At 37.0% G+C, this 22,330-nt stretch overlaps 1 protein-coding gene across 4 annotated transcripts in view; it reads left to right on the top strand.

Moving 5' to 3' along the window:
• The first annotated feature begins 4,748 nt into the window (after positions 1–4,748).
• LOC105198247 (chondroitin sulfate proteoglycan 4) overlaps positions 4,749–22,330 on the top strand; it is a 54,035-nt gene continuing 36,453 nt past the window's right edge. The window contains exons 1-2 of one of the 4 annotated variants that reach the window (XM_026137173.2): positions 4,749–6,634; positions 13,712–14,426. In XM_026137173.2, the coding sequence (XP_025992958.2) occupies positions 14,327–14,426 (100 nt within the window). In that variant the 5' untranslated portion in view covers positions 4,749–6,634; positions 13,712–14,326. Of the gene's footprint in view, positions 7,560–12,784; positions 14,427–22,330 lie in introns of those variants that run through there. The other 3 variants (XM_026137172.2, XM_011164901.3, XM_039452037.1) reach the window with 3 other exon arrangements.

The raw sequence follows: 22,330 nt of genomic DNA, 5'->3' as shown, positions 1-22,330 counted from the left end.
GATATAAAGGTGAGTGATTACATTATATGTAAGTATTCTAAAAATATATATTCCACGTATTCCGTGCTCCTTTATGTAGGATGTAAGATATTGTGATTTTCCGGCAAGGTATTTTGAAATGATCCTTGAAGATTTTCTCTCGTAAAAGTGTATAACGTGATACGAAATGTTTGGCCTTTCCGTCGCAAGTGTTTCTCGATTAATGAATTTCTTGGTGACTGCAGTACGCTATAACGCACGTGTATATCATTATTATTATTATGCAAGATAATTTACCGTAATACGCCTTTCACAAAGAAATAATGCAATATAAAGATTAACCGGAAACCGATATATCGGTTTTTGACGATTTGAATTTCATTGCTTATTTTGTATTCATGTACATGTATACATTTATTACGAAGTAAACCGTTGTAACATCATATATATATATATAATTTTTTTTTACTTTACCAGATTTAAAATTTCGGTAAAATAATGTTTCTGTAATTGTTTTATACAAATTTTTTTACCGCAAATCCTATTTTAAAATTGGCATGCTATCCAATTTGAAACCTCTAATTTGTAGCCTGTCTTTCACGTATCCGATTGGTTGTAAATTTGTAAATTTAATAATTGTTTAATCGTTTAATTAATATAAAAATAATAATTGCATAAAAGGTTAATATAGTTATTTTATTAGATAATTGTATAATTGTTTAATAGACTGTTTAATTAACAAATATTAAATTCGTTAAAAAATCGTGAAAAAAAACGCGCGCGTAGAGAGCTGTTGTGTTGTAATGTTAAATAATTATTTAAAAAATATAGATAATAATAAAAAAACTGAAATACGGAAAAAAAATTTTTATGGAGCGGCGTCAGCTTTTTCGTAAATCGATGCAATAACAGTCGACAAAATTCTAAAACTGTAAAAGTCATCCAAAAACCTTGCCGGTCCTCAGAAGATTAAAATGCATTTCTTTTGTAAAAAGGCAAACTTCAACAAACGACGAAAATGAAACTGCTCAATATGACACATATATGTACGCCCCCTTAAAAGTATATCGATTCCACATGTCGCAAAGTACGAAGGACACTACATTTGCACCCAGTGGCGCATCAATTCGCGGTCTAACTTTATTGCGCGCACATATCCTCCGTGTCGTTACGCCCCCGATTTATACGGCCGCGACGTATCCCCGGGGCGAAGTAAATATTCGCCCAAGGAAGGAAATATTGTTCGCAGATTCGATAGATTTAAGTCGGCGGAGAGGGTTTATAAAGGCGTACTTCGGCGTGTGCGATCTGAGAGTTTAAGGATCTCGGCGAAGGCGAAGGTGCCGGTAATTTTCTGACGTAACGAACGTATCCCCTCAGCATAACGTTTTATATCACCTTTGCTCATATCGCGCCAACGTTTCCCCGAGGTGAAGTAAATTTCAGGTGAATTCAGAAGTTGGAGAGAACATCCCACGTCTTTTCGGGAAAATTGCATAAAATCGGCTGGCGAAAAGCGCACCGTCGCGAAAAGTTCGAAATCGTTCGGGCTCACCATGTGGATTTTGTATTAATTCTTGCATGAAACAGCCGATTAGCCGATGCGGGCGTGCAACTGTTGGCCATTTGCGAGAAATTGCATGGAAAATAGAGTCGTGCGGGGGAGGTCGATAGGCGGGCGGGCGGGCGAGGGCGGTCGCGTGAAAGTCGTATAAATAATTTTTATGCGACTTCGACTTCGCGCACAGTTCCGTTCTTACCGGTGTACCGTTTTATCTTGCCGTGCTCCTTCGACATTTCCCCGAGGACATGTAAATTTGTACGGAAAAGAGAGAAAACGGTCGCGTCGCGCCAATAACGCCGAACTGGCGAATAATTGGTTCGTACTTATATAGGATGAAATCGGAAACTTGGACGACGGAAAATGTGAAGGAGAAAAGAAAGTTCAGCGATAGGTCCGTGAGTCGCAGACAAGAACAATTGCTAAAGCCGTTTCGTCATAATTTCATATTCTTTCTGTAGATACATCGTGTTATTTCGCTCTAGTTATGTTTCTGCAACATTTCCCAGAGGTGGAGTAAATTTTGGACCAAGAGAAAGAAAATATTGTCCGCTCCGTCGACGAGGCGGCAAAGAAGCAGTTTCGGGCGCACAAAGGGCCCACAAAATAGATCACTCCGTCCCCCGTATCTCCAGCAGGATATCGCAAACGTTCCGCTTTAAAGTCCACGCTTGTGTAACCTCGCGCCAATTTTGATCAAAACGCACGAATTATTGTTATTGATCTACTATTATCTGCCTGACTTTACTCCCTTTCCCTCCCCCTTTGGACGCCACGACGAATGATTAATTTCACATGTGCGGCCCATGAATTTAACGAAGTCCGAAGTGGGACTTGCAAACTAACAAATATTTACGGATAAGTTTATTCCATGAACGAGGTGTTAATTATACATGCCAACAAATAACCGCTAACGTGTTTAATGGATTTCATTAGTGTACCGGCTCGAAAAACACATCGACATGTAAATGCGTGTGTACCTATTAAGGATGTATGTGTCACACAACATTAATAAAAATTTCATAGAATACTCTAGTATTACGTTTGAAAACCTGTGTAAAATTTGAGCACAATTTACTTATTGGTTTCAAAGTTATTTAATTTTTTTTACTCTTGATTCTCTTGTGTAAAATCATTATTTCGCATTTCGCAGTATTTTGCAAATTTAATAAGGAAGTAAAGCATTACGAATTAAATAAAAATTTTTACGTATACTAATGAAACTCTAATAAATATTCGTGCAAAAATTCATTTAGATCCACTTGCTGGTTTAAAAGTTATTTATTTAAAACTGCAGCAAAATATATTAGTAATTTTGATTGTAAAAATTATTATAAATTAAATTTTTCACGTTTTCTTCTTTACATCTAGTTTCAAAATTCGAGCGTTCGCGATCAAAATTTTTTGCCGTTGATTAAGAAAAAAAGAATAAACCTAGAGAAGCGCCTTTCAGTTTTCAAATTTCGGTAACTTTTAACTCGTATCGTACAGCCGAAACTCTTAATTAAGTTGAAAACGCTGTTGGACTGCGAAGAAGAATGTAGAACGGAACAAATATTCTCAATCGATATTTTGCCGGAAGCGGTAAATTTAATCGAGTATGATAATATAGGTTTGTGCGTGTAATACCAATAGCAAGTGTAAATTTCTAATCGCTTTGATGTCAGCTGCAGGTCACTGCGAACCGAGGTAGATAAACTTCCTCCGCGTAGGCTAATATGCCCGTTTCAGTTCGTGGTAGCTTCGCTACAAACAATTTGCCTGAAATTGCCGTACGTGCGCGATAACCGCTCGGGAAAACGAAAATGGCACCCTGGAGAATGCGGGTAAGCGTCATCTTCCTCGCGGCTCACGTCTTACAAAAATTCGCCACTTGTGCCGCTTGGCGCACTCCAGGAAACTATGCAAGCGGTCGGTAAACCGTGCCCACCGACTCACTCCCGAGATGCTTAAATTGCCATTACGTTAGCAAAACGCTCGGGGGACCGTGCCGCTCGACTTTGGCAAATTTTGCCGTTAAACTTTATTGAAGATAAAAACACGCGGCGCAAAAAACCGTGCACCTGTTAAACTGCAAATGTTGTATCCAACTTCATTAAACTTATCGCGATCATAATTGAAGATTACAATTGAAATACTGCAGCGCTGCTGAACACTAATAACAGTTGAAAATACGAATGCCGAGCTTAACTAATGATTTGCAAACCGCCTTCATTAGACGCCTTCAATGTTTAAAGAGAAAGTTTCACGCGCAATATGCGATACACGCTTAAGCTTATAGAAGAGGGAATACATATGATTTGAACATATTTTAGCTATTCCCTTCATAATTTTCAACAGACAGAAATTGAATGAACCAATCATTATATCTTTAAATCAAATCTTAAATATCAACGTTCTATATTTCATCTCTTATTCTTGACAGTCGTAATCGAATGGAAGAAGATCACCAAGCAACTTTTAATAAGAAAGCCCTACTGTTTTATTATTCTTCAGTAACTTGCAGGTCCACATTTAGCGACTCTGCATTGAACGTGACTATGTGATCCTAGAAAGTCGCGTAAATGATAGGATTATCATTTAAATGACAAAATCAATAATCCGAGCAAATTATTAATGCGAAACTCTTGTAATTTAATATTAGGCAGTAGGAATCTGTGGTTAATGACTATGTTTCTGTCTCTACATAGAATAAATCACAGTAATTTTTAACTGTAAATTCTTCCCTTTCGATTCGTATATGCTATTATTCAATAATGACAACAATGGTTTCAATAATGCTTTATTCTATAATTAGTGTCATTATCCTTTAGTAGGCTCATCTATAATTAATAAGCCGAAAGGTAACAATCTCTGCATACATCATGCAGGCTTGGCGAGTAGTTATTATTATTCCTGGAACAAACAAGCTGCTTGCTTACGCTAAATGCAGAAGAGCTAATTTTATCCAGGGTAATGTTATATCTCTGTAGTTTGTATCTAATAATATTTATGTGGCGGCTGCACTAGGGAAAAAAAGTTGTTAATCCGACTAAATTTTTTATATCGATTAAATTTTTTCAGTTCAAGTATTTATGCGTTTGTGTGTGTGTGAGAGAGCGACTTAAATGCATAAAACATTTGAATTTTAGGTTAAGCATTTATATATTTAACTCAAATATATAAAAACTTGAACTGAATAAATTCAATCAAGTTGAAAAATTTAGCCAACAACTTTTTTATCGGAATGTGCCTATCGATAAAATTTCGACATCGATATAATTATTTAATATTAATTTTTTTAATTCATTTATTGCGTCCATTTAAGCAGAATAAAATTTTATCTGTTTAAATACGTTTTCCAATATATGTCCCGCAATGTTCAGTCACTTATTTATAGGATGGAGTCACATATGTCATCGTATACTAAAGTTCATTAAATGTCTCAGCACTTCCGGAATGAAGGATTATAGATATTTTCGGTCGAGCGCACCGCGCCCCCGTGAGTTCGTTACAGTTCAGATTTTTATCTGAGCTTGACATTTGCGAAAGATTAAGTATATAGCTCGTATATACTAAATCAATAAATAAAAATGTAATTGTAGTTATATAACAGATAAGATGAAAGTCCGACCGAAAAATTATGCTTGATTATTTGAGATTAGCAGCCAAATGCTTTGACGTTGATGAATTTCAATGTAAAGAGAAATTTTGAAAGTTCAAACGGTATTCAAACGCAACGTGTAACTTGTTTTGCGGCCATTATACTACCTGCCATAAACATATCAGCCGCTTACACAAAGGTATCGTCTATTATAATAAATGAACGTTTTTACAAAGCAATTAAGTATATGGCAATTGTCGATATTAGCCTCCGAATGATTTCATTTCACCATTTCTTGTCACTTAGAGACAAAGTATAACTTCCCGCAATTTTATATAAACGTTTACGTCATAGTAATTGTAAATGGCATTCCATCCAAGTTTGTTATGAGAATAGAAAATAATTAATATAATAGAACGCATGCGTCTTTGTTTTAATAATTTTCTGTTTCAACTTCCTATTATAATCCTTCAATTTGCCTGAAAAGTAAAACTCGACATGTCCGTGATCAAAGAGAACTCCTAACAGTCAATAAAAGTTCTACCCGGTTTTCATTTCGCACTGGCACAATTTTTGTTTGACGAACAAATACATGGATCAATGTGGTTCAACAAAAAAGATTCAACTAAGTAAAACAAAGTTTCCTTTTCCTAAATGTTAGTTTCACGATTGCTGCTTAAACATATGTTTATCTTCTATCGATACGTGCAGTGCAACGTGAACAATTATCGAGATTAAAGGTCGAGATTAACGGATTAACTGTTCAATGAGTTTAATTAACTCGCGTAGGGAAAACAACGTGAAACGTAACCTTGAGCATTTGATAAGCACCGATTAATTGTTTGCGACAAAGTTAATCGTCTAATTAATCGCGTTGGAACGAGGGGAGAAACAATATGGTACTATCGACGCGCTCGCGTCTAAAAACGTCCCGTGTCCTTGCACCATTAATATTTATAACAGCGTTATCATCAAACTTCATCATCGTTTGTCCATCGAGGGTCTCAAATGCGCGGCCGTCACAAAGAGAAATCCTAAAACAACGTCCCTGTCCACCCCGTAGTTCGTGTCGCCGCCACCACTGGCCGGCAAGCAAGCACAGGCAGGCGGCAGGCGGCAGGCAGGCAGGCAGGCAGGCAGGCAGGCAGGCAGGCAGGCAAGCAGACAGGCCAGGGGTGCAGGAACGAGCGGGGTCGACCCTGCGCGCAGCCTCCCCAGTCCACCCCGAAGATTCAGTCGTCGTGCGGCAGAGGAGGGCCGAGGAGCGCCCGGTCGAAGCGCCGAGGTCCTCTCTCCACACTCTCTTCGCCTCCTATCTCCACACGCGTATCTCTTTTTATCCGCCTCGCGTTCTCTCTCCGTCTGGACCAGACTGAAAACGACCGGCTCCCTCTATCACAAGCACATACACTTTCTCTCACTCTTTGTCTCTCCCTTTCTCTCTTTATCTCCCTCCGCGAGTCGCGAGTGAAAACGAGCCGGGCAGCGCCGCGCCGACCTTCACCATTTTGGTACACGCAGCAGCACGCGACGGAGTACGGCCGTGAGGCCGTGTATCCGTCCTCGCCGATCCCTCGCCTGACGAGGGAAAATCCGCGGAAAGAGGAGCTCACCGAATTTTGACGGAATGCGCGCGGGGCGGCCGGTCCGCTGCGTGGATTTCGTGAAACGAAACGACGGCGACGCCGGTCTGGGGGTTGCTAGCCTCCCTCAACTCCGCCTCTCATTCCTGTCACTCTATTCGTTTCTCGCTCGCTCTCTCCCTCTCTCCACTACGAAGGGTGGGTGGTGATACGCCGGTGGCAGTGGCGGCAGTAGTGTGTGGATGCTTGTACCGGTGGGTGCTCTCTAGCGTGGGGTAGTAGTGGTTCCTAGTGTTGGTGATGATGGTGGTAGTGGTGGTGGTGGTGGTGGTTTAAATTTCAGCCGCGTGCACGGGTTCACCTACGTGAGCCATTACACGGGTCCTCGGCTTTCTCGCCGACTGGGGGAGGCTATACGAGCGGTCACGGTCCACGGACGCAAATTCTGCCCACCTTCGTCCACGTATATTCCTTTCTCTCCTCGGCATCTTCCTCATCGTCGTCGTCGTCGTCGTCGTCGTCGTCGTTGTCGTCGTCGTCGTCGTCGTCACCGTCGTCGTCGTCGTCACCGTCGTCGTCGTCGTCACCGTCGTCGTCGTCGTCGTCGTCCTCGTCTCCTCATACACACCTCCGGTGTGCTGACGCTCGACGCGCCGGCTTGCTGTATGTACGTACACGCCGAGGCTTCGCTCGTTCATCTCGACCCGAAATTCGCGGTGCGTTCGATCCCTACGTGCCGCCGCTTACACAGTACACGGCCGAGCGTAATACGTGTATGCGCGTGCTTTGTTGAAAGGATGCATCGGACGGCTGCTGCGCTGCCCTCGTCCGTCGTCTCGTACTGATTGCCGAGGTAACGTAGCGGTCAGAGAGACGCGATAAAAATATTATCCGCCTCGCAGTTGCGAAATGCGAAAAGACGTCGGGATGTATCGTTCCTCCTCGCAAATACGATGAAAATCCCACCGTTCTCAGCGAGATCAGAGCCGGGATAACCGAAAGGGAGGAAAACGCGCTAGTCGAGATAAAGCGCTATTTCTTAGGATTATTCAAACCATTTAAAAGATACGACGAATATCGATGACAATCATACGGTACCTCTGTTAAGCATGTTCGTGTCATTCTTGCCAGAAATGTAGAAATGACTTTTTTTGTTTCTTTAATTTAGATTTCAGATTTGGTCGATATCGATCGCGAATAGTGGTCAGAATGCGTAATCACGTTTCAAAGTCTTACGATAGACAAAATTGTCAATCGCGAGACTCTGGCGGAAAAAATTCTACATTTAAGAAATGCCACGAAAATCTACATAAAAATGTTAAAATTGCTACACTCTTCTAAATTTTTGTAAATTTTTGTAGTTTCCGTAATTTTTATGAATTTCTCGGTGTGAAACTATAACGAACCGCAACATTCTACACATTTCTAACTAGCTCACGCTGGCGAAAGATATTTCTATGAATATGTACAAAGTTCTATTAACAATAGCAATTTGTAGAAATTTCTAGTTCTTTTCCGCAGAAATATGCATTTAATTCTGCATTTAATTACTAAAATTAACAAATGTTCCACTTCTAGCGTTCTTTTGCAGATTTTGCAGCATTTTTAAAATTTGTGTATAATTTTTTTCCGCCAAGGGAGAATCCAACGTGTCTACGTTTTAATCGCAAAGCATTATATTTATTTATTTATTGATTTCCACTTATCTTATATTTTATATCTGTATATCCATACATCTGAGAAAAAGAGGTTGAGGTAAATTGACAAAACTTGATTAAATTTCTTCAGTTCAAGTATTTACGTATTTAATTCAAATTCATAAAATACTTGAACTTTAATTTAAGCATTTACCCACTCGACACAATTTAAAAGTGTTACATAATTTGGGAGTAATACTTCATATACAAATATTTCGTGATATTTATAATTCGTATCTACTGCTTCCTTTTATATAATATAAATGTGCAAATGCTATATATTATTTACATAACAAGTATGTGATGCTTTAATATGTGGAATTTAAACAATAGAACTATAATAAGGTCGTTGCACCAGTCGCTAAACAGTCGCCAATAAATGATTGTTTAAAAAAACTATTAAAATAATAAGACTTTAAAATAATAAACTGCAAAATTAATTGATATTATTGAAATCTAATTTTCATAGAGATTTTATTAAAATGTAATTTTTTATTTGAAAATGTAATTGTATTAAGTCATTTTATGTTTTTTCATTGACTAGTCTAATTTCTTATTTATTTATTGACTGGTGCAGTGACAGTGACCCTGTATAGACGTTACATAAGGAATTAGTTAATTATAATACAATGTATCATCAGCGTTACTTTTGATAAAGGGCGAAATTATAATATAACCACAACATTGCTGCAACTTTCACGTATTATGTAAAATGTAATACTGAAACTTACTGCTATTGTATAGTGCACAAAACTAGGTCGACTGGGCATACGTTTAATTTAAGCATTTATATATTTTACTTAAATATATAAATACTTGAAAGAATTTAATCAAGTTAACAAATTTAGTCAGGTTAACGAATTATTTTCCTCAGAGCAGCGGAAGCATTCTTTTTTCTCTTTTATATACACCTTTCCGTCTACAAATACGAACGGCTCGATTTTCTCTTACGAAACTCCGCGTGTGCAAACGCGGCCATGTGTCGCGCAGAATGGTTACACATATATTCGAAAAACGTTAGGTACGCATGTGTGCGTGTGCATGTGTGTGTGTGTGTGTGTGTTTCTATTGGACGGGAGTATCGTATCATTTGCGACAGGTCTCTCTCTCTCTCTCGAGCAGTCGTCGTCGTGACCCTCTTCAACGCCGCGTAAAAACAGGAAGTATGGTAAAAACATCATCCGTTCTGCCGTGATAGCCTGGAGCCCGTTTAATCGGACGCCGAAGCGGGGGAGTGGGAGAGCGCTGGAAATTACCGAGATGTATCTCTCTCCCGATTATTTCATGTGAATCCGCCGCGAGATTAAGCGGCTTTCTACAAGCCCGATATATGTCCGCGTGTGCATATACCTTGACTACAGTGTGCAGGTATACCGCGTATATGTACGTTCACATAGGTGGCGAGTGGCTGCTGCAGCACCCCATCGTTTCCGTAAATTTTGCCCGACGCCCCTTCTTCACGGCGACAATTAGACGCGGCGCGGTAAAACCGCGTTACCGATCCCACCACAACTATGCGCGGCGTTGACCAACCGCGCGTGGGCCAACGCGACAAAACGGCGAGAAAAAGAGGAGCGATATCGCATAGAGATGGGTAACCGGAGATTCGACAAAACGACGAATCATTCGGAGCGTGTATCCTACGAACAAAAGCGCGCAGTTTGCTACTTGGACGCGTTTCGCAAGAACGAGTTACACGGGTTGTGTTATGGATGAGCGTTCGAAGTCTCGTTCAGCGTGACGGCTGGAAATAGGGGTTGCAGTCGGGGGCGGTTTGTTTTGCCCTCGTCCTTCCGTTGAATAGGAACAATCGGCTCGCGCTGGTGTGTGCGCTTTTTTTTCCGCGATGTAGGGTGTTGCGTCGAGACGATCGACGATGTAGACTATGTAGAGAACGAGCGTGTGTACAGAGAGAGAGAAAGAGAGAGAGAGAGAGAGAGAGAGAGAGAGAGAGAGAGGCAGCGAGAGGACGAAAAATATGGCCCGTGTGCATGTCGAGCGTGTCGACTCGCCTTTTTGCTCGTCTTACGCTTCTTTTTTTCTGTCTCTATTTCGTCGTCGTTCGCAGCTCGAGGATCGTTGACCGTGTCGAATGTCGGTCACTGTAAATGAGATTCGCAGAGGCCGAGACGTTAGAAATCTCGAAGATGTCTATCTCTCTCTCTCTTTCCTTTCCCTCTATTTCTCATGAGAAACTCCCGAAGTAAACCAATGGCAGGGCGAGAGAGGACGGAGAGTGCCAAGTTGCGGGCTGGCACAGGGTCGTTTAAATGTTTAGATTCGCGGTGTGAAAGTCCCTCTTTTACTCTACTCACGGGGAAAACTTCTTATCGCGCGGCAAGAGCTGGCGTTCGCACATTTGGAATGCAAGGGGGCTTTCGCACCGCGGAAAAATACCGCCTTCCGGGACCGTACCGCTCGGCACGGACGCACACGAACGCGGGGTTTCAAGTGGTTTTAATTTCAACCACGGTAATTTTCGTGGTTGCGGGAATGAGTGGTGCGACTGACGCCCCCCCCCTCTCTCTCTCTCTCTCTCTCTCTCGCCTCCAGCGGGGAATAATTATTTTAGATGACAGTCGACGCGATGCGTCGTACACATGAAATTTCGTTCTCGCGTATAATTCGCACACGCACACACACACGCAAGCACTCACACACGCACACGCGATCAACTGAAATGGAGCCTCTCTTGCTCTATGATTATATCGACTGGATTATCAAGAATACGTTACTCCGAATCTCGCTCTGCCTCCTGCATTATGAGCATTCCCGAAACGAGCTGCGGTATTCAAATGTAGCGGGGCAATGAGATTTATTTATCGCGCATCGCCAAGAATAATTTTCGTTAATTATTTGAAACACTATTACATCCTCGAACAGCTATTTATCGATATTTTTGCAGATATATTTTTAAAAGTCATCCGCGAGTGTATTAATTCCGGCGTTATAACTGGTTCGCAAATATCTTCGTCAAAAAATATTAGCTTTACGTTTATTGCTTTTTGCTCACCAGGCTCGCTGAGATTATGATGCTTTCGAACAATAGCGTCACGCGGCACGATGCAGCTTTTTCATTCTGAAAATAATTCTTCGGAAAAACTTGGGCAAGAACTCTCATAACCGTCTACATATTTACGCCGGCAAAACAAATATAAAAGGGTAAAATAATCGCTCGCTATATCTCTCTGCAGCTGAGCGAAAATTTCGAAAAAAATTGATTCTAAGAGATTCCGTTCGACAGAAGGAATTTTTGAACGATATACGCAGAACGCATTTTTCTGACTTTCAAAGTTTGCCCTTATTAGTAGTTATCATTAAAATTTTTAGTAGTAATCAATGTTTTAAAAGACTTTAATAGTTAAAGTTTAGCTTTTATTCAAATTATGTTGTTTGCTTTGGCTATAGGAAAAGTAAATAACTGTTAATATCAGATAGGGTAACTTCGGTATACGCCGCACTTAATGAAAACTTAATCTATCAAGTATTTACTATGTTTAAGGAAAACGAACTGTACCAATAAAAATTTCATGCTATTATAATACTATTATAAAAAAAAAATTAGAAATATAAAATATTAATTTTTATATATTGAAGGAAAAAAAGTCTTGCATAAAAAAATTCTTGCATTTTGCCGTATATCAAAATGGATGGGATTTATAACTATTCATGAATGGAACAATAAAATCGAACAAAAAATACAAGAGCTCAGCACTTGTATTTTATTGTACTCCATCCTTTACTATCTCTCTACAATTATGAATTACGAGATAATCACTAAACCTTTTACACTTTCTACAGAGAGAGAAAACATTTTTCATAATTTTTAATATTATACATCGCTGCGCTACTCGTTGTAAATTAATTCAGGATGGTTTCATTAACATTAAGGATGTAGAACATTTCTCAAAACATTAAGAAAATTATAAAAATATTACAAATTGTTTTATATTGCATTTGAAAGTAATAGAAAAAATTTGACAGCAATTTTCTATTTGGATAAAAAATTATTTCAATAAAAGGTAGACATGCGCTCCAATAACAATATAATTAATTAATAGATAATGAAATAAGAAATAATTTAAAAAAATCTGAATTTTTTATTTAAGTATATAAAATAATTAAAATATAATATGTAAAGTTTCATTGCGATGCAGAGATGAGTTTTTTAAAATAAACAAAATTTATTTATTTTTTTATGATTAACTAAACAGAAAATCACATTAAAACTTTATATAAATCATCTTGAATACTGAAAGTATTTACACAAAAATTGAGATTTTTTTAAATATTATAAAAAATAATTTTTAATATCAAATAGAGTAAATAAACTAAAAAAATGTTATTACATAAAAATATAATCTTATTCACACAACTTTCATATTTACATAGTTTATTTGAAATGTTAATATTAACCACATTTCCAAATTTTATTTACTTTGCAGGAACTGTATGTCGGATACAGCGTAGAAAAATGTCCTTAAAAGTAAAAAAGTAAAGTTGAAACATAATACTAATAATAATATAATATAAAAGAATGTAGACACAGAGTGCACAGAGAAAAGTTATGTTTAAATTGATGAAATCGTTTCTTTACTTGGTTTTTTGTTATCTAAAGTGAAAACATCTTTGAAAAAAAAAAAAAAAAAAATTATTTGATTTCGAGAAATGATATTATTCGGTTTTTTTAAAATACTAGCAAAACAGGCGCGCGCTATACAGTTTTTGTAATTTACCAATTACAAATTTATTCGATACACACATTAACCATTGACACACATAATTGTCAAAATTTCCGCAATGACAGTAGCACAGTGAGAAAACCAATCAGCATTACGGAAAAGTATCAACAATAAACTTCTAAAGATGAACGACTATCGATTTAACATGGACTTTTTCAGATAGGAGGAAATAAATAAATAATTTGTTTTATTTTAAAAAAAACCTAATAACGTCACTTCTCTATGCCTATTTTTTCTGCGGCGTAAATACCAGGGTTATCCTACTAAATTATTTTTCTAATAAATAACTGAATGCACTTTAGTCACACTATAATACTTTTCTTTTTTTTAAATAAAACACGTTTCTCTTTGCTCGAAAATTCTCATAGGTACAACGCACCTGCTTCACGGTGTTCAATGCTTTGACCTGAGTTTTCGCGAGTGCGAGTTTTCTGCAACAAGCGTGTACGTGCCCGTAAGCTCAAAGCGTGTGGTGTTGGCGGTATACGGAGCGGAGCGGAGCACGGTTTCGCGAGAAATCTGTAGGTTGCGCGTCGTTTTGCAGCTGTGCGCCGCTGTTCTTTCAGATTCGAGCGAGTCGGCGGTGGTGCAACCGGCGGTGGTGGAACGAGAGACCGAAGGGAATACGTGCAACGAAATGCCAGCCTTCGCACCGTTCGCGCCACATTCAGGGAGATACGTCACCCCGCGAGAACGGCGACTACGTTCGTGGGAGCACTCGGCGGTTTTACACTTTTCCACTAAATCAGCCGTTAACGTCCCTACGGATGCACCGCGCGCTCCGATCTACGATCGATAAGCGCTCGCGAGAAGCAGCGTCTCAATTCGACCGTCGTTGTCGTGATTCTTTCGTTGACGTCGTACGCCTCGCGGAAGAGCGAGAGAGGAAGATTTCGCGATGTGCGTGACGGGGAAGACATACGAGCAAGAAATGGATGGGAAAAGTACGTTCGAATCTTAGCCCGCTCTGCCCCGTAAATAGCGTTTTGTAACCCCCGTCACGTGAAATCGATATCCCTTAAGAGCCGGTCCGTGAGGTCGTTCGTCAGACCGGTGCTGCCTGTTTCACCCTCCCCCTCGCCCCCTGTGGAAGTGGAAGAGAGAGTGCGCGCTAAGTCTGCGGGGAGTCTGCGGGTGTGGTGGTTGAAGACGGGAACGGGAGGTTGGCTGAATAAAAGAAGATGCACAGGAAAAGGCCAACGTTCCTCACCGACATGGGACTGCTAATGTTCTTAGCGGTAACAGCCTCTCTGTTGGGTTACTGCCAAACGGACGAAAAAGGTAAGACACAGCGTCGCGACTCCGCGACCTCCCTTTTGCTTACCGTACCCCTTTCTCTTCTTCTCGTCTCTCTCCCACGCGTCAGCCGCGTCTCGCCATCTATCCCCTTCCTCCTTCCCCTCCCCGCCACCCTTTCCAACCCCCTAGCTGCGAAGGCAGCGTCGAAAGAAATACGGATTTCGCTTTCCGCGTCATCCAACTTGGACGACGAAGGGTGAAGGGACGCGAGAGTAGCGCCGTCCGCGAGAAAGAGCGGTGAAGATTAACTTTTATAGCCGCCGGCATGAGTAGTTCCCGCGAATTTACTTATAGCGGGAGCGGTTTAATGGTCGCCACGCATATACATCGCCGGACGCTTTTAATAGTGCGCGAGACTATAGCGCGTTGCACCCGGCTCAGCTCGGCGTCCCTTCGTAAACACCCCCGCAGCACAACGATTATATCGGGAGCACCATGCGCGCAAGTCTCCTAACCCTTAATCCGCGAATAGTCCGGTGAATTGTCGAAAATCACCACTTTAACGCGGTTGCTATAGTATTTTAGAGTTTAGAGAATAAAAAGAAGGTCTCTCTCTCTCTCTCTCTCTCTCTCTCTCTCTCTCTCTCTCTCTCAATATGGAATTACAATAGTGACAAAAAACTAGAATATCAAAGTTTTATATATAAATACATAATTATTATAGTAATTGCAAGTATCAAATCACAATTACAAAATTTGTGTTAAATTTAAATATACATATATTGCATATCTCGAATAATTCGCTTAAATTTTTGTGTTAATTCAACACAAGAAAGTAACAAAAAATATTATTACATAAAAGTTACATAACAAATGTAACACTTCGACACATTGGAAATGAAATATAAAAACGTATTTTTTTTTAATAAAATTAATATTTTTAATATGTTAACACGTACATTTCGTTCATTTATTTTTTACTTTATGTTTTAAAATTACATTATTTTTATGTTATTTGTTTATTTGCTTGTAAATTGTTGTTTTTATGTTAAGAAAATTTGTATTAAATATCAACTTAATACAAAATATTTAAATAACATATGTTAAATAAACATATGTTAAATAAACATATGTTAAGGCTCCTGACTCCTCGCCGATGTTATATTAAAATCGTTATAAGCAAAAAATAACACGTAAAAATTTGATCTATGGCATTTGTAAATAAAGAGAATTTAGATAAAACAGAATAATAAGATCGCTTTAAAACACTTGTAAAAATAGGCCTCGATTATCTTTTTCTCCCCTGACAAGCAGTAAATAGTTGTAAAAAGCCCGTGAAATAAAGTCTATTCAAGCACATACGCTTAAACTGAAGTTTCAAGAGAATTCGAATAAAACAGAATAATGAGATTGCTTTAAAAATGGGCCTTGACTATCCTTTTTCCGTCTAACAGTAAGTAAATAGTCGTAAAAAGGACGTAAAGCGAAGCCTATTCAGGCAGGAAAACACACGGACAGCTGTTGAAAGGAGTGAAAAATATGCTTTTACGTGTAAAATTCAAAGATAACTTTACTTGCGGCTCACTTTTACGAATTTGATAAATATGAGACAAGTCACATTTTCATACTAAAACAGATAATAACAAAGTGACATGCAAAATTTCATTGTCAATCAACACGGAGTTCTCGGCTGAAGAGTCAGGAGGTTTAAATTAACATTTCTACATGTTACAAAATTTTAGCACGGATCGATTTTAAGATAAATACAAAATGTTTTTTTTTATTATGTACAAAAAGAGTATAAAAAATACTCAATACACGGTTGGCAAATTTGTGTTAAATTTAACATATATAATAATTGTATAATTTAACATATAACGCATGTCCCAAACGATCCACTAAAATTTTTGTATTAATTTAATATGAGATGAATATGTTAAAAAGTAACGCAAATTTTATATATGTATAAAAATAACACAAAAAATGCAACACTTCTACATAGTTTAGAAACAAAATATGAAAACATATTTCTTTAGTAAAATTTATGTTTTAATATGTTAACACGTATATTTTATTCATTTATTTTTGACTTTACGCTTTAAAACTGCATTATTTTTGTTATTCGTTTATTCGCTTAAAAATTGTTATTTTTACGCTAAGAACTGTTAAATATGAAAATATTGAAGTAACCATATTATATTAAATTAACAGCTGGACATGTTAAGAATTCAACACAAAAGTTTTAACAAGGTTTTAACATAAGTACAAAATGTATTCTACTATGTAGCTGTAAATAATTTTACCTTTTCAATTAAAATTTCGAAATTAAAATTTTCAGCGATAATTTTATTTTATGAGTTATTGAAAGGGGCCTTTTATAGTTTTATATTTTCTTATAATTTTAACGTTGTTATTCTAATTAAACATTTACAAGTGTCTTTAACTCTTTAACTTTCACTATTAAATAATAAGAAGAAATTTAAACTGGTATTCAACTTTTTTAAGAGTATCATATTACAGTATATTATGAAATTCAACATTTTTAATGTTTTATAGTTACTTTTAAGATTAACTCGAATATGCTGTCCTCATGCTTTTCTTCTCTTTATTATCCTAAAGTTTCGCGCATACTATTAAATATTTGCATTATGTCCTTCGTTATACTGGAGCGTGAAACATTTTGTGCGAGGAATAGCCGGTTATACGCGACTATATGCTGCAGGCAGGGAAATATTATTTTGTAATTTTGCGAAATAAATCATTTATATTTCTTCGACATTATCAATGCATACCACGTAACATTTATATAATACAAACAGACTACAGCCTTGAGAATGACACAATCGGAGTTAATAAAAGTTAAAAATGCATGAGTTAATAACATAAAGCATAACGAAGCGTAATGCATTTTATCGATTGTAAAGCACTAAAAATATAATTATAAGGTCAAAATTGAAAATAAATTTTTTAACATTTTACAATACAATACGCAGCATGGAAAAATCGAGCAAACGGGAAGAATGGAAGTGAACGTTTTCAGAGTCGCTAATTAAATTTGCCCAATTTGCAATAATCGAACGCGGAAATCACGTTGAAGTAATAACTTGCTACTAAATCATACGCCGTTACAATACATATCGAAGTGCACTCGTGTACGTATTACCGGCATGTCCGTTATCGTTGCGCATTGCTCGATGTACATGGCTTAGCGTTTCGTCCGAATAAACTGGATAATCGAAACGTGTAATCCATGCGCCATTAGTTTTTACGGAACCGTTCTTTCCGGCAATGTACTTTAGCAGATTGATCTGAATTTAACAAGTGGTCAGATCGTGATACTCATGCGTGTGATGCAAGTTCAAACAAAAAAAATTGTTAACGTTCGTGGTCCTGGCGGGACGATTCTAAAACAAAAAACAAAAAAAAAAGAATTTTGTCGGTGTGCTTGTAACAATCAATATGTCGTGTCGCGTATTTCCGTACCAATAAAATCTGTATACTCGACGCGTATTAATGTTATATAGCAAACTTTGCAGAATTTTTGTCAGTTGTCATTACTTATGTATATTTATAAATAAACAAATAAATATATATGTATATATATATATATATATATATATATATATATATATATATATATATCACATATATATATGTGTAGCTTTGAAACGATTAAACGAGCGTTCGTTTATATTTAATTAAACACAAAACTCCAACCAAACATTTTCCATGAAATGTAACAGCAGGTAACCGTAATAGCCGTAATAGTCGAGAAACATAATCGACAACATACGTTATTCACGGTTCATCCAGCGCAAAATTATATTTTTTTCGCAGAACGTACGTCGGAATATTCCGACACAAAATGAGTTCGCGATACCTGCTGCGCGCTAATCAGTTTTCCGTTTGCCGGATTAATCTGCGTGGCGCGTGCGAGACATCGCATCGCGCCGCGTCGCGCGTGGCATATCGCGCATTTGTTTTTACACATTCCGGCGGTTCCGACTGGATAGTGGATACATATTTTCGCGAAAAACATGCACATCGAGAAAGAAAGAGAGAAATTTACTGTTGTTACGCGGCCACGTCGCACATCGACCGTGTATTTTTTGCGTGCCGGTCATGCGGTTTATGTCCCGCGAAGGTGCGTTAAAAGAGAGTGTACTGTAACGAAAAATATTGTTGCAATAATAAGATAAAGGCCAATAAAAATTTTAGAGCTCTCATAAGTGCTTAATGCGATAACTACATAGTATTAACTATATAGTATAAAAAACATATCGTTTGATTTATTTAGGAATTTTTTCAATGATAAATAATCAAATGTAATACTAAAATATTTTATGAGATTATTCTATTTTTGGTAATATTTTGAGATATGAATGACATATGACACATATCTACATCTTTAAGTGTTTACACGGAAAGAACGGTTTTGTTAAAGTATCTAAAAAATTAGCTAGATATAGATCTGAAAATAATTTTGTTAAAGCCGTCAAAATAATTATGTTAGATTCTTAAACTGTGTGTGAATTGATAGAATGTCAAAATTTTTTGCAGCATTGCTCATTATGCTTAAACATCTGTCATAATTATTTTGATAGTCTATAATCAAATTATTTTTAGATCTGTAACTAGCAAAATATTTAAATATTTCAACAAAATTATTCTTTCCGTGTAGCGGAAAAACAACACATAGTCTCGTCTCGTTTGTAGTTCTCATCTGCAATTACTTTCACAATGTAGGCAAATGTAATTGATGGCTAATTGAGACTGATCAAAATGATCGCTTCGTAAATTGTTAATTTTTATTTTCCAGTTGCGATTGATTCTGAAAGATGTTTTGGCAATACGAGCTAATTAGTGTTTAGAGTTTTATTAGTATACGTAAAAATTTTGATTTAATTGGTAATGTTACTTCCCCAAATTTGCAAATAAATACAGCAAAACGCAATTTTACGTAAAAATCAAGAGTAAACAAAAAATTAAGTAACTTTTAAACCAATCAATGAATTGTTCTCAAATGTCACACATATAAACGTAATATTAAAATAATCTATGAAATTTTTATATTTTTGGTAATGTTTTGAGATATAACACACACATTCTTAAATACTTACACGGAAAGAACGGTTTTGCTACAGTATCTAAAAATTTAGTAGGATACGGATTTGAAAATAATTTTGTTATTGAAATATGATGAACTTTCAAGCTGATTGCTACAACGTCAAAATTCTTTGCAGCATTGCTCATTATGCTTGAATATCTGTCATAATTATTTTGATAGTCTAATAAAATTATTTTCAGATCTTTCTTTTTCCAGCTAAGTATTTAGATATTTCAAAATTCGTCATTCTTTCCGTATATAGAGAGAAAAAGCATGCAGTCTCGTCTATCGTTCGTAGTTCTTGTCCGCAATTATTATACTTTCACAATATAGGCAATTGAGTATTGATGGCTAATTGAGATTGATCAAAACGATCGCTTTATAAATTGCTAATTTTTACTTTTGCGTGCAACTTTCGATATCCATTGAAAGAATCGTCAAGAAGCGAAGTTTCCCGGCAGTTTCCATGAAAGCTTACGAGGTCGTTTCCATTTACCAGTCAGATCGCGATGTACCGCGACTACCATCACGCGTTAATGCACTGTATACTTTTTCTCGAAAGCCGCAGGCCAATTATGCTGACGGATATAACCATAAGAAAATCTCTACGGCTCGTAAAGAAAAATACAATTACAAAAGTCGCAAAAAGTTTGCTTGAAGTGCTTGTACTTTATAATATAGCTCGATTCTACTCTATGCAATTATATCCAGGTTTATAATGAATGCAGGTCAGTTGACGTATTTAGTGAAATTCGATGCAATCACAATATAATCAGTGGGAAAACGTGGAAAATTCAATGTGATATATATATACTCTGTGAGATATATTTGTAAAATTATGGAAACTCCACTAATCTATATTTAATAGTACAGCCGTGAATTTATTAGCCTATATGCATTGCAAATTGTCTATTAGATACGTCGTTTATAATATAGACTAAAAAAAAAACAAAAGTGTTCTAACGATAACAAGTTTCGCTATTCCAGTCGCGCTAAAAAGCGCGTCGCACAATTTTTCATTTCGACTAATCCGTCATCTACGCGAATGTGCAAAATGATATTTCGATGTAGCGCCAGAGATAAACTGTTTGCGAGATAACTACGTGATGCACTCTACGTACGTACGAGTCAGCAAGTTTCAATTTATTATTTAATTTTACACTATAAAATAAATTCCTTTTTTGTGACCGAAATTCATGGAACACCACTGGCAAATGTATTCGCATGATTAACTCGATCTCTTTTACGTAACAACCTGCTATTTTGTCCTGCAAAAGCGGATCTCGATTTTTAGTAATTCTATAAAATAAATAACCCATCGAATAACAATTGAATGCGTATTTTCGATACATATATACAACCGCCGAGAATCGTAATTACTGTAGCGAACGTATGGGTGTGGATATGTATCGGGTGTACGATTTGAATAACAATCTAGTTGTCAAATGTGTATCTCAAATGTATTGCGTTATATAGGGGAGAGTTGCTGAATGTGTATCATTTTTCTAAAGCGTACCTCTTAAAACTTTTACATTTTTACTTTAAGCAACATTTAATAAAAATAAAAAGTAAATAAAAAAATAAGTAATATAGACAAAAATTTTACAAGTTTCATCTTGCTTTATGCATGCTATCAGCATTTCAGAAAATCAAGTAATCTGATGTAAATTTTTTATGACTTTAATATACCTGATAATAACGTTGTGCAATTTTATTTTGAATTTTTATAATTTGTTTTCCACAAAAGACGGTTTGCTGTAGAATATGTTATATTCATTGTATACATACATATTTACAATTATTGTAAAAATGAAATCGATATTTTTATTAGCTCTATCAAGTTTCCCAATTCATACCGCTACAAATTTTACTACAACAAAAATGATACAGACGTAAGATTGATAAGTGATAAAAATAAAACTAACAATTGATATAAATAAAAATATACTAATTACAAAAATAAATTTGAGCCAATTTTATTTCAGTCTTTTTATTTTTTTTATTATTGTTAATTATAAACACCAAAATATATCAGATATATCTTTTAATTTATTTTCTATAATATTTTCTTTGTCTAACAATAAGCTATGATTAAAAATTATAAAATTTAATTTTTATTTTGCATATATACATTTGCAAAGTGACAGTTTTTTAAACGAGATTGTTCTGGAACGTCAAATGGAATTTATTAGAGTCTTTTTAAAAACTTTTTAAAAATAATCTAAATCTCTTTGAAAATTCGGCTTTAAAAATATTTGTTATTCAGTGTCCGAGTCAATATTTTTACAAATGTTAGCCTGTCAAACGAGAAAGTTTAAATACGTGATTGGTGGTCCGTACGAAAGAGTTGGGACGAGCATCGACATTCCTACGTCAGGTCCTTTGAGCGTACGCAAATATTGCGATTGGTGGATAACACGAATTGAGTAAGCCGCGGTGCAATGAACTGCAAAACACCGAGAGCAATAGCTAGGATCGATTCGCGGTCGACGTTAATGTTTCTATGCACCAGCTAACCGAGAAGGAGATGGTTGGGAGAAGAGGGAGAGATACGTAGATGGAGAGAAAGAGAGAAAGGGAGATTCTTCGTACTTAATGGTCCGTGCAGTTATTCCACGTACTTGAACGCGTTTTTAGATCATTTGCGGGGGTGGAAATAAACCCTCGGCGCAACTCGGTTCATTCCTTTATATGTGTCTATAGACGACGCGCCGCGAGATACGGGATTTTCTTACTGCTCGTTTGAGGCGGCTGAAGCCGGTCATTCATCGGCTCAATCGAAGCATCGACGCGCTTCTTTTACGTTCGCGCTCGTTTCAGAAAACGTGCTCACGCTAAT

This window comes from Solenopsis invicta, chromosome 7 (genome assembly GCF_016802725.1).
Source record: "Solenopsis invicta isolate M01_SB chromosome 7, UNIL_Sinv_3.0, whole genome shotgun sequence".
NCBI lineage: Eukaryota > Metazoa > Arthropoda > Insecta > Hymenoptera > Formicidae > Solenopsis > Solenopsis invicta.
This window is presented reverse-complemented; position numbering and strand designations above follow the sequence as displayed.